Here is a 12,681-nt window from a genome sequence, read left to right as displayed (position 1 = left end):
GAGTAACCTGTTTCCTTGGACACATGGATGGAATGGTAGGAGATGTGCTTCTTTGTAAAAGAATGAGATGGTTTGGCTCATATAGAGGTGATTTCTCATGTATATTACAATGGAAGTCAAATAGACTTTAGATATCCAGATGCAGAACATGAAGCTAGAAAAAAAGCTTATCCAACCTTGGGAGGAAATTAGCTTAATGCATGTGCAAGCTGTGGCATAGCACTAGCCCTAGTGTCAGTAAGAGTAGCAATAACAATTTTGAGAGATACAGAAGTAAATTCAAACTCTTTTCTGAAGTGACTTGCAGACAACTCAAAGGCTGTCCAGTGAACGTGAAAGACAGCAACTTGGATCCCTTGCTAAATTGTATGTCTAAAAAATGCATTTTAGTACTAAGCACATGCAAAGTCACTGATCTACAAGCTTCTAATGTATATATACTGTTGGGGAAACATCTTTTGGAAAGCTGAAACTCAAGAGTTAAAGATCATAGAATCATTGAATTGTTCAGGTTGGAAAAGACCTTAGACATCATCAAGTCCTCCTAGAAGAGAGCAATAAGGTCTCCCCTCAGCCTACTCTTCCCCAGACTAAACAGCCCCTGTTCCCTCAGTCACTCCTCATAGGGCATATTCTCCAAGCCCTTTACAAGCCTTGTTGCCCTTCTTTGGACCTGTTCCTGCATCTCAATTTCCTTTCTGTATTGAGGAGCCCACAACTGAACAAGAACTCAAGATCAAGAAATGCACGAGTGACATTCAGTGACATCACTGAACTCAAGATCTCTGTATTTCACCCAAGACAACAGTGCTACATGGCAGCATAAAGTGCTAAAGTAAAAGGGCTCTATTATAGACTGCTGAGATAGACTAGACTACACCGAAAAATAACAGATGTAATCTGCATTTTTAATATAAAGCAGAAAAGGAGGAACAAATGATTTGAAGGATGAAGGATGAACTGTAGCTGGAGATCCACAGAATCCATTCTGACAGATTTTCCTAAAAACTGCTAAGTGTCTTCATATAAATACATCACAAGGAAACAATATCAGGTACTTTTATCATTTCTCAACCTAGAATAGACTAGCATAACACAACCATGACATGAAGCGAAGGCTAAGTGCATTTAAGTTAGATGCAAGGTCCATAGTCCATGAAACAGTTTTTATATAAAATCCATTCACAGAGGAAAACAGAATTGCAGGGCTTCTCCAGGCCCTAGAGTTCATGTATCTGTCTGCAGGGTGGGAAATTACCAGGTAATCCATTAGACTGCCTCTGAGATCTCTTGAACCAAGTTCAGCAGAACAGTACTGATAAAGGAGGGAGGGTGGGGTCCTGCTCTGCATCATATAGCCTCCAGTCTGATGCCTGAGCCTTGCAAGTGGGAGGTATGTCAGATTAAAACAAGCATGATGAGAAACTATCATCTCCCTACCTCCCACTCCTCCAAAGATTTCTGTATTCTTCATTAATATTTAGCATATTTATGTTTTTAGCAGATGTACTGAATTAATGCTGTCAAAATCTGAACAAGGACACATCCGATTGCTTAAATATCTAAGATAACTAAGGGCCACAAAATACAGAAGATATTGAATTAGTTGTGCTGATGGTAGCAGCTCTGGATTTCCAGGGCTGGAATAAGAGTATCTAAATTCTGCAGAAATCCTGTTGAAAATCTTTAGATGTGTTTTGCAGCTAGTCTTTTCCTCTATGAATCTATAATAATAAATAGACTCTCAGGTACATTATATAATATTCTGCATTCAGCATTAAGGCCTAGTGATGCTTTCTGCATTACAAGCAGGAATGTTTTATGTATCTGTTATTACACACTGTAATTCACACTTTTTATAATGTGCTATTATTTTTGAGACTGCACCAGATCTCAGTCTTTGAACACAATCAGCAACCAATTCCCTATTCCTGACTTTTCACTGACAAAGAAATAGAATCAGGAATATGCATTAATAAAACTTCACAGAGAAAGATTTACAGCCTCCAGCAAGCTGGTTCAAAAGCTCATACTTGTTAAAAATAACGGATTCTATCAGGAAGAATTTGTCATGTGCTGAGTTCTGACAGATTCTCCTCTTAATCACAAGAGTTAATCAGAGGATTGCATCTCGAATGAAGCTAGGTATGAATTAGCCCTTGACTAGAAGCTCATGCAGACAGGCTTTCGACTTAAAAGACAAAGAGAATCCAAGTGAAACTTGGAGATGAACTACAGAGAAGGCCTGTTCCAAGTTTCAGAACCAACTTGCATATGGCTGTTCTTTATTGCTACATAATTGTTTCATTACTCCGCCTAAGGCAATGTTTTATTGGGCTACGTTTATTTTTTTCTGGGAACAAAAAGAAAGTCTGAATTACACCATACATAGCCCATTTTTCTCAAGGGACAACAGATGGCAAACAGACATTTCTAACTTACCTCTCCGATTAACAGGATCCTTAGCTACATATGCAACATAGTCAGTTGTATCCTGAAAAAAAAAATTATCTACATTGAATGCAAAAAAAATTGCACAGATTAAATCAAATTATCGTGGAGTACAGAGTACATATTTCTGTGAGTATGGGCTCAATACAACATGTTTTGCTCTACAGTTTTAAAAATCTCTTCCAAGGTCCTTGAAAATCAATTGAACAAATCTAGTAGGATGTGGATAATGCCTAATTTAGTGAAATTTGAAGTCCTCATCTTCCAAGTACCCAGAGAGTTTGTTTCAGAATACAAATATGCAACTGGGTCTGTGACAGAAAGAGTAGGACTGATGGCCCTGCTCCTCAGAAATATTTAGCAATGTAGTTCATACATGGGTAATAGGTGGGTGTATTTAAATTACTGACTACAAATACATATAGCACAGAAGTGATCGACTATGGCTAGGCTGTCACAAGCAATCTCCCAGGACACTCTTCTTCTGCCCATGGGCAGTTCTTATACATCCCCATTCCCATGTGCCAGGTGGATTTTCTGACAAGGGTGGGTTCATGTCCTCTTTTGGGATATGTTTTCTGCTCTTCAGTCACCTTCACACATAGTATATTTCCATGCAGATGAAGGAGGGGGATAGTGCTCCCAGGAAATGTGAGGTCTGCTGGCACATCTGGAAAATGCCAGGTATCCTTGATGCAATCAGGAAACTTTGGTTAAATCCAGCATTTCCTAACATGCCTGGCTAGTGATGTATATTTAAAACTAATTGAAACATATATAGGATATATACTGATCCAATACTATTGACTATTACATCAAGATCTAATGTCATAACAAACACCAATATACAATTAAATGACAGATTTCTGTAACTTACCTCTCTCTGGACCAATCACATATACACCCCTACCAAATCACTGCTACCTATATATACAGTTTCCTTCCTAAGGAGAGGACAGGGGAAATGATAAAGTGCATTCATGATTTTGATGACAGATGGATAGTCATATCACTTAATGAACTATTGAAAGACACTCAGGCACAGTGGTAATGAGGTTGGTTTGTAAAAGAAAAACCAAAACCAAACAACAACAACAACAACGGAAAGCAGAAAAGAGCAGACCAGCCCTAGCATTTTTTCTAGTAATTTCTTAAGCACCTAGTGACATAGTGACTGGGCAATGACTTAAGTGGAAGTAATGATGCATATTAGACAGTAAGGGGAAAAGTAGCTACGACCATAATAGCAAATAAAATAGAGCCAAAGCAAAGGCCTGAGAGTTGTCTCACAGTTGCTCATATCTGACTGCAGTGGCTTCCCATGCAATGTCCTGAAACTGTTCCAGCACATGCTGGGCTTCAATCCCAGGAGACCATTAGGAGGGAAGAGAGTAGATCTGCAGATGCAAACTGCATTGTGCTGTTTGGTTTTGGAGTCTTAAAGCAGACCACAAGTCATTTTGCTTCCTAATACAGACATAGTTAATAGATACATTTATGCCTGAGTAAATCTTAGATTTACCTCATAGCTTTTCTGAGTGGGGGTATGAGAGACTGGAACCACCTACTTTTTATTTCTTCTAAAGCTTCTTCATACAAAAACTATGATGAACCAGTAAGGACAAGAGGTGAATACATTATAAGGTTCTCATCAAAAGGGTATGCTTCCAGAGTCATCAGCTGGGCAAAAACTGATAAACTGCTGTCCTCAGGGCCTCTGAAATCTCAACAGGCAGCATCAAAACCAAATGTCTTGTCTAGCAGCCCAGAAACAGTCATCTAAAATAACTATAGATGAAAAATGTTTTACAGAGGCAGGGATCTACGCTAATCACTCCTCTGCCCACTTCAGTAATAGTTCATTTACAGCATCCATTGCAATCTGTTGTATTTGAAAGTTGCTGTTAATCCATTTTTTATTCCCCAAATTATTATGATATGGTGTCCTTTTCCCTTCTGGAACTTAACTGAATTCAGCAGAGCTATTCAAAGATTGAAGTTTGCCCTTATGTTTAACAAGGGTAGTGAAATGAACAGAGGAAATACCACCAGTCTTCAACTTAAAAGAATGTAACTGAGAGAAATAACCTACAAAGCAGGCTGTAAGTCACCTTACCTGTACGCTATGACAGATAAATTGTGTAGATAATATGACAAAGGAAAATGTAGATTCATACAATTAGTCTAAGCTTAAAAGCTCTCATATGCCTAAGGTAATGATGAAAGCACTTTCCTGTTTTACAGTTCTTTCCCTTCTTTGTACATGAGAAATACTTTCAGAACACATTTAATATCCCTTTGGATGGGCCACTCATAAAGATAGGATAAAGCACAATGAGAGTCTGCCCTTCTGAAATGAATCAAATGCATAGGTGTATGTGAAAACTTTGCAAAATTGCAAAGGAATATCTAGCCTTTTCTGAAAGCCAGTCTTCAAACTGCCTGTAATGACTGCTCCTGAAGGCAGTACTTCACACACTCTTCATTGTATTCTTCAAGACAAGAAAAAAAAACATATATATACTGCATGTATATAGATATATAAACACACACACATATATATACATGTATATTACTGCAAAGAAGACAAAATAAAGAATGTTCAGGATGAAAATTTACACAGTATCCATTTGCCTATCCTGCTCTTAAAAATGGAGCTCCACTTACCAGTTTTTATATGAATGCTTGCAACCCTTTGATACCTTTCATTTCAAAGAGCAGGATTTATGACTGCTTGACAGTAGTTTCCTCAAAAAGAGCTTGATGGCAGTAATCAAGAAGAATTCATGAAACAAGGAGCAGGAGCTACTGTGGTTGTATTTTTCTTTTAGAAAGCTATACAATGAATTTTTTCACAAAGTTCTCAAAGCATTATCTGTGTGAGAGAAAGCTTAAATAAATGCTTACCGGATCACCTCCAGATGCAAAAGAGATAGATTGTATATGGTGATTTGCTATGATCTGTATAAAAGAATAAAGTGCAAGTCAGTAAGATCTTTTTACATTTATCCCTTTTGGGGGGTGAAAATCTGAAACCAAGATTAAAATAAACTGTGTTATATCTACAGAGGGGTGCATGTGTAACACAAGAATGTAAACAAGGATGAATGTATTCATTCTGATGTTCTTAGGAACCTGGCAGGACACAGCAAAACTGTTAAATATTCTTAGAACTTCAGTAAATCCAGATTTGTCATACAGAGTCTGCATGAGATTTTTTTCCTTCACTTTATCACAGATAGTGATGAATGAAGCGAAGTGTCCTTTTCATCAGAATACTTTCCTGCTGATGCCATGCTGGTGAAATCAATGACATCATGCCAACCTGCATATTAGCTCAAGTTCCTAACATTCCTTCCAATAGCTCTGTATTGTTTGATGTTGCAAACATAATTGCTTGCCGCATGCAAATAGAACTTTCAATCTAGCTACAGTCTAGCATCATGGTCAAAATTTCAGGCATACTCGAGGGCTCTGAAATAACTAAATTCAATTTGCTTATGTACAATTTGAACTAATAAGATATTTATCACTGAAGAGATTAATTGTAGTGAACCTCTAATTCTAGGATAACAGCTCCTCTGCATTGCTGTCCTGAGATTTAATTTATGAAATCTTTTAATAATAAAATCATTTAAGAACCAAGAAAGAAAAGGTCATTTGAGAGAAAATTTTTCTTGATCATTTTATTCATAGAATCCATACCAAAGTGTTCATCTGTTTTAGGACAGGCCTCTTACTCAGTGCCTCAGACATTCAGATCCTTTGCTTGGAGAGGGAACCATAAACTTAAGAAAACAGTTTTTTTGTTAGGTTTTTGTTTGTTTGTTTGTTTTTGTTTTTGTTTTTTTGGGGGTGTGGGAGAGGAAGAAAGAATCAATAAGAAATATTCTGTGATATCTTTATTCATCCTGAATTTTAAAGACCTGAACTAGCAACCAACCTTCCTTAAAAAGAAAACTTCACCAAGTCAGACAGAATCAACACAGAACTCACTGCTTATTTCATATAAAGAGCATTACCTTTTTAACACTTCTCCTTTTCCGCAGCAGCCTCAGAAAATGTATTTAATTTTTAAGTTTTCAGTGCAGAACCACCACTCTGTACTCAGCAGTGAGGATTTCCATACCTTTTTTTCCTTCCTTCCTTCCTTCCTTCCTTCCTTCCTTCCTTCCTTCCTTCCTTCCTTCCTTCCTTCCTTCCTTCCTTCCTTCCTTCCTTCCTTCCTTCCTTCCTTCCTTCCTTCCTTCCTTCCTTCCTTCCTTCCTTCCTTCCTTCCTTCCTTCCTTCCTTCCTTCCTTCCTTCCTTCCTTCCTTCCTTCCTTTCTTCTTTTTTTTTTTTTTTTTCTCTTTTTCCCCCCAAATTCCATAGCTAAACATTTTAGTTTAGTTTGAGGCAAGGCAAAATTTTTCCCCAATATCAAAATATTGAAACGAGTGTGAAATAGTTGGTATCTTGCTCTAATTTAAATGAAGCAATTTGCTTCTCTTGGCACATTGTTTGGGAAGACCTCAGCCTACCCAAATCTGCACTTTAAACAAATAATACAAAGCAAAAGAAAACAAAAAGGTTCCATATGCCTCTGCTTAATATGGTCACAACATTCTTGTGCAGGGACTAAGCCACTGCTTGCTTGCCACCCAAGAGCCTGCAACATAATTTTTTCTTTCATTTCAGCTCCTCTGGGAAAAAGAGGCTATTACAGATGTCTACAGCCATATTCCCAGGTGAAGCCTCCAAGGGCAGAGCTGCTGTGCCATGCTTATTTTCAAATCAAATGCTTGGCACAAACAAGAGGCAGTAGCCAAATGGGATCTCTGAAAAACCAGATGTTTCCCAGGCTGGGAACATCCAGAACAAGAATGATGTGGGAGAAACATATACAGTTTTGTCAACTCTTTTTTTTTGTTTGTTTTGTTTTTCAGCTTACTGGTTATAACTTCAACACTCACAGTGAAAAATCAAAGCATGTGGGGGAGAATGCTTTTCAGGGATATAACATTTAATTGCATTTCTACTCTGATGTCAGCTGAAAACAAATCCACTTTCAGGGCCTGGCACTTTTTTTGATAGCTGTAATATATTATAAATAGATAAATATATAAATAAATCAAGTTCCTATGCTTCTGACTGTGGGCAACTATCCTCATGGAAACATTGCTTTGTCTACTGCATAATAAGGCTACAAAATACTGCAAGCAGTCATAACACTGCACTAACAGTCTCAGTGCTCGCTGTAGAAGATTACAATGCCTTTGAAAAGGAGGACAAGAAAATATAATCACTGAAAATATAATAATAAAAGCAGAGTTTGTTTGTTTTTTTTACACACAGTGTGTATATTCATTTTCTTCCATAGTCCTGAAGCTCCTGACAACAGCAGAAACATTCTTTTTTTCCCTCTGGATGTATCTGGGCAAAAAGTTGTATGCCTTATCATAGTATGTGGCTCCCAACAAACAGCATAGCAGTGACAATGTTTGCTTTCTCTTTATATATACCCTCAGTAAGGATTTTCCTCATCAGTCACAAGCCACTGCAGTGATTTCCCAATGTCTGAAGGATACCGTCAGCACAGAGAAGAAGAAATGGGTGGCCTGAAAAAGGCTGCCTTGTCTTTTGAAAAGACTGGCATTTCACTGCACTGCAAAATCCCTTCGGTTATATTTTTATCAGCACTTTAGAAACAGATTGCCCTTTAAGACTCTAAATGGGAAGAATGAAAACAAAATTGGGGTTGCACATTCCATCCTTTAGTCACCTACTTCAGATGCATCCCTCTGAACACTTTGAATGCTTGTAATCAGGCCTAACAAGAACTCCCAACAGCCAGTGAATGCCATTTCAAATTACAGGTCTCAAGAGCAAAACCTCAAGCATGGTAACGAGAAAATCAAATCCGTATTGAATGCTCCAGCAAACTATGACTCCTAATATGATTTATATTTCCATTTCTTTTTAACAATATTGAGGAATAACACCTTGAACCAGTACTTTGGTAGACTACAAATAACTGCACACTAGTCTGTTTGCCAAAAGTCTCACAAATTAATATGGTACTTATACTCACCTGTTTCATATCAGGAGTCATAAGGTTTAAGCTTGCAGTAGAAATATTCAGCATTATGCTCATTCCTGCAAATTGAAGATTGCTCTTTCCCAAGATGTTGGATAGAACTTTGCTCGGTGGCTGTGAGGGGGAAAAGCACATTTTTGTTTTCTTGGGCAGCCTTTCTTGTAGATAGGGTTAGCCCAAACAATAACGGTTTCTAAAAAGTCACTAACCTTTGAAGATCACTTCATCAGAACAACTGTTTTCCTCTGGAGATAATATGTCATTTATACTATTGCTTCTAATAATTATAACAGGTTAGGTAGGTATTGACACCTGATCAAAGTGTAACCAAAGAGGTTACCTTGGAGCAGTTACATAGTTCACAAACTTCCCACCTCTGGCAGCTCATACAGCTGCCTTGTCTGAGTAGATGCAGCCAGAAAAGCCTTCTGCCCACAAACAGCAGAACAAACCATGCACTCACTGCAGATACACAGCTGCATATGCATGTTGATAATAACGTTATGAGAGCAGAGCTGTGACTGAAGGCAGTGTTCCTTTGCCACTGTATTTGTGATACAGTGCCTGCAAGATTGGTAAGCTTTGTCTCTACCAGACTGGCCAATTTTGTACTCTTCCTAAAAGCTTAAATTCATTGTTAACTTTTTCCTTTCTGTTTGATTGATTAAAAACACACTGACTACATATTACTTGCATGCAACATTTGTGCTTCACTGGTTTTAATTCATGATGTTACAGAGAGAGCGTTTTCAAAAGCTTTTTAGAACAACCTCTTTCAGCTATTCTTATTTCTTTTTTAAACCCTTCCCAGCTAATGCCTGAGGATCCCCACTTAATGGTACCACTGTTCTCAAGAAGCCTCCTTAACCAAACTGGTAACCAATAGAGGCAAAATCATTGGAAGTTACACCCTGACAACATATAACTTGTCTTTAACATTTTGCTGATATCCTGTTGCTGGGCAAAATATCTTCTCAACCAGGAGATTTATTTTAAGATCTGCACTTCTTTTCCATAACTGATAAGTGACACTATTTCTAAACACAGTCGTACAGCAAGGTGTCTCACTAGGCACCTAAGATTCTTATATTTTGCATGATAGAACATTTTCAAAAAAGGCATTTTCCTCTTTGCCTTCAGGTTTGTTTGTTTTTGTTTTTGTTTTTTAAAAAGGCCAGAGAATCTAAAACTGACAGTGACATAAATTTCCTGGAGAAGAAAAGAAAATCACAGTTTCAATTCTGAGAATGTTTCCAATTATGCTTTCACAGATGTGGTTCCATTGCCTTATTTTGGGAATATTCCCCAATGCAGAAGCAGAATTGCAGTTTCCCTGTTCTGCTGGGACTGCACACACAGCCAGGCAGTGGCAAGCAGGTGTACCTCACCTTCACCTTCTGCATCCAAAAACACACACAACAAAGTCAACAAGAAGTGCTGATAGATGATGGAAAGCGGCTCAGCTATCTCCTCTACCAGTTCCCTCAGCACCCTCAGGTGAATCTTGTCCAGCACCGTGGACTTGTGGCAGTCCAGTTGGAGCAGTAGGTCTCTGACTGTTTCCTCCCGAATCATCAGGGGTTTTGTCTGCCCCCCAGCTGAGACTACCAGATCAGAGAGTGGAGTATCCAGAGGATAACTGGTCTGATCTTTAAAGACAGATGTAAAGAAGGCATTCAGAACCTCTGCCTTTTCCTTATCCTCAGTAGTCATATTCCCAGCCTCATCCATTGAACAGTGGAGACTCTCCTTAGTCCTCCTCTTACTGTTGATGCATTTGTAAAAGAGTTTCTTGTTCCCTTTTACCCCAGTGGCCAGGTTGACTTCAAGCTGGGCTTTTGCCTTTCTGATTTTCCCGCTACACTTCTGTTATGGTTTTGTAATTTGGTTGGTGTTGGTATTCCACATCAGAACATCATGTGGGATAATTGGAGATAAGGGGACAAGTTTTTTTTCTTTTCTGTGGACTGCCTTAAATGGGCATGTGGGGAGGGGCACCGGAGGGGAGGTCGGGAAGGGGACAGGGTTTCTCGTCCGGCTCCCTGCGAGGAGACAGTGTGGTCAGAACTTCCCACCTTCCACAGCCCGTCGGTGAGACTGGGACTTGGTTTTATCCTTGTTGAAACTCTCTCGTTGTTTAGTGTTACTGGGTTTATTAAACTGCCGTTCGTTCTCAGATCATCCTTTCTTTCTTCATTTTTTCCTCCTAGACCCATTCGTGGTCTCCCTTCCCCTCTCCCAGTGCGCACGTGGTCATGCCGCGCCGCACCATGCTGTTAGAGAAGGGAGGTACTTTTGTTCCCTCTCTCCCTGGGTTTGTTCTCGCCGTCAGGAAGTGAGTTCTACAGAGAACTCTGTGACAATTTCTTAACAACTTCTTTATATTCATTCTGAGTTGCCTGTTCCTCCTTCCACAGGCGGTAGATTCTTTTTTTCTCCTGGAGCCTCAAAAATAGCTCCCTGTTTATCCATGCCAGTCTTCTTCCCAGCCAGCTCATTTTGTGGCTCAGGGGGACAGCCTACTCCTGCACCTCTAAGACTTCCTTTTTCAAGAGCGACCAATCTTGGGACCTCTTTACTCCCTAAGACTGAATCCCAGGGGACTCCCCCTAGTAGGTCTTCTGAACAATTCCAAGTCCAACCTCTGGAAGTCCGAAGTAGCAGCTTTGCTGCTCCCCCTCCTTGCTCCCCCAGGAACTGAGAACTCTACATTTTGTGGTCACTCTGTCCGAGACAGCCCCCGACCTCCACATCTCCCCCCAGACCTTCTCTGTGAACAACAGGTCTAGTGGGGCAGCTCCTCTTGTAGGCTCTCTCAACAGCTGTATCAGAAAATTATCTTCCATACACTCCAGAAACCCCCTAGACTGCTTCTTCCGTGCTGTGTTGTATTCTGAGCATATGTCAGAGAAGTTGAAATCCCCCATGAGGACAAGGGCTGGTGATCGCACAGCTTCTGCCAGCTGCTCATAGAACACCTCATCTGTCTCTTCATCCTGGTTTGGTGGTCTATAGCAAACACCCACCAAGATGTCTGCCTTGCCAGCCCTTCCCCTGATCTTTACCCATTGAGATTCAACCTTATCACCCTCAGCCACAAGCTCAGTAACATCAAAGCACACTCTAACATAGAGAGCCACACTGCCACTTCTCCTTCCTTGCCTTTAAATAGTTAATGATCTGCAATTCTCAAAGCTGCTCTAAGTCTCCTGCCTGCCCTGGCTGTTCTCCTTGGTGTTGAACTAAGAAAATACAGTGAACTTCACTACAAGAAGGGAAAAATACCTTTCGTTTCTTGAAGGCTCCTTTGGCAGCAGGCACAGCTTCACAAACACGACTGATAGCTTCCCTGAAAAGACAGAAAAAAAGGGTTATGGCAAATGAACATGTGGGTTTTTCTTCACTGTCCTTTTGAAATGCACTGGAAGAGAAAAGAGAGTATCTCTGCTCACATGTGAGGACAGTTAGCAAGTCAGTGAGCTCTCCTCACAGCCAGTATTCAGAATAAAGCAAAAGGCAGCAAACAGCCAGCATTAATGCAAGGAGGAATACTTTGAGAACTGAGAAGGATAAAATTGTTTTCTCACACTATTAAAAAGACCTTTCATTGCTTTAGAATATTTATTTTAATACTTTATTCCATTTCTCATTCCGGTATTAAGCCATGAGGAATCAGAACACAATACAAGCACTTAACTAACATTGCTTTACACCTTTATTTTAATACTTTCCTGTAAAGCAAGGGTTAATAGCAATTATTTATCTCACTACACACTTTTTCAGACACATCAAAACCACCTTTTTAGCATTAGATAATATCAGAAACCTTCAATATTCTTGGTAATTTGCATGGTGTATAAAGTATGTTTTGACACAATTTTAATTGATGTGTTCAACATAAGCTAAGTAATTTATTTGTGACTCTATTTTTGCTATTGTAAACAAAACTAGTGCCTTGAACATTTTTCCTTAGTCTTCTCATGAAAGCAAATCATGTTGAAAATGAAATTGAATGAAAAGAGTAACCATGTACTAGTAATTGTTTTTCAAACTGTACAGCAACAACAAATCTATTACATACTTTCAGTACTTAACAACTGATTACAAAAATGGTCAATCATCTGGCTGGTATTTAAAATGTGCTACTATGCAG

General features: G+C 39.2%; 1 protein-coding gene across 5 annotated transcripts in view; it reads right to left on the bottom strand.

The window, feature by feature from the left end:
• Window positions 1–12,681, bottom strand: part of SHC3 (SHC adaptor protein 3) — a 52,556-nt gene that overhangs the window by 17,557 nt on the left and 22,318 nt on the right. For all 5 annotated transcript variants that reach the window (XM_072359806.1, XM_072359808.1, XM_072359807.1 and 2 more), the window contains 4 exons: window positions 11,814–11,877; window positions 8,523–8,642; window positions 5,359–5,412; window positions 2,443–2,494 (listed from right to left, as the gene is read on the bottom strand). In XM_072359806.1, the coding sequence (XP_072215907.1) occupies window positions 2,443–2,494; window positions 5,359–5,412; window positions 8,523–8,642; window positions 11,814–11,877 (290 nt within the window). The remainder of the gene's footprint in view (window positions 1–2,442; window positions 2,495–5,358; window positions 5,413–8,522; window positions 8,643–11,813; window positions 11,878–12,681) is intronic.

The sequence above is a fragment of the Excalfactoria chinensis genome, chromosome Z, assembly GCF_039878825.1.
Source record: "Excalfactoria chinensis isolate bCotChi1 chromosome Z, bCotChi1.hap2, whole genome shotgun sequence".
Classification (NCBI taxonomy): domain Eukaryota; kingdom Metazoa; phylum Chordata; class Aves; order Galliformes; family Phasianidae; genus Excalfactoria; species Excalfactoria chinensis.
This window is presented reverse-complemented; position numbering and strand designations above follow the sequence as displayed.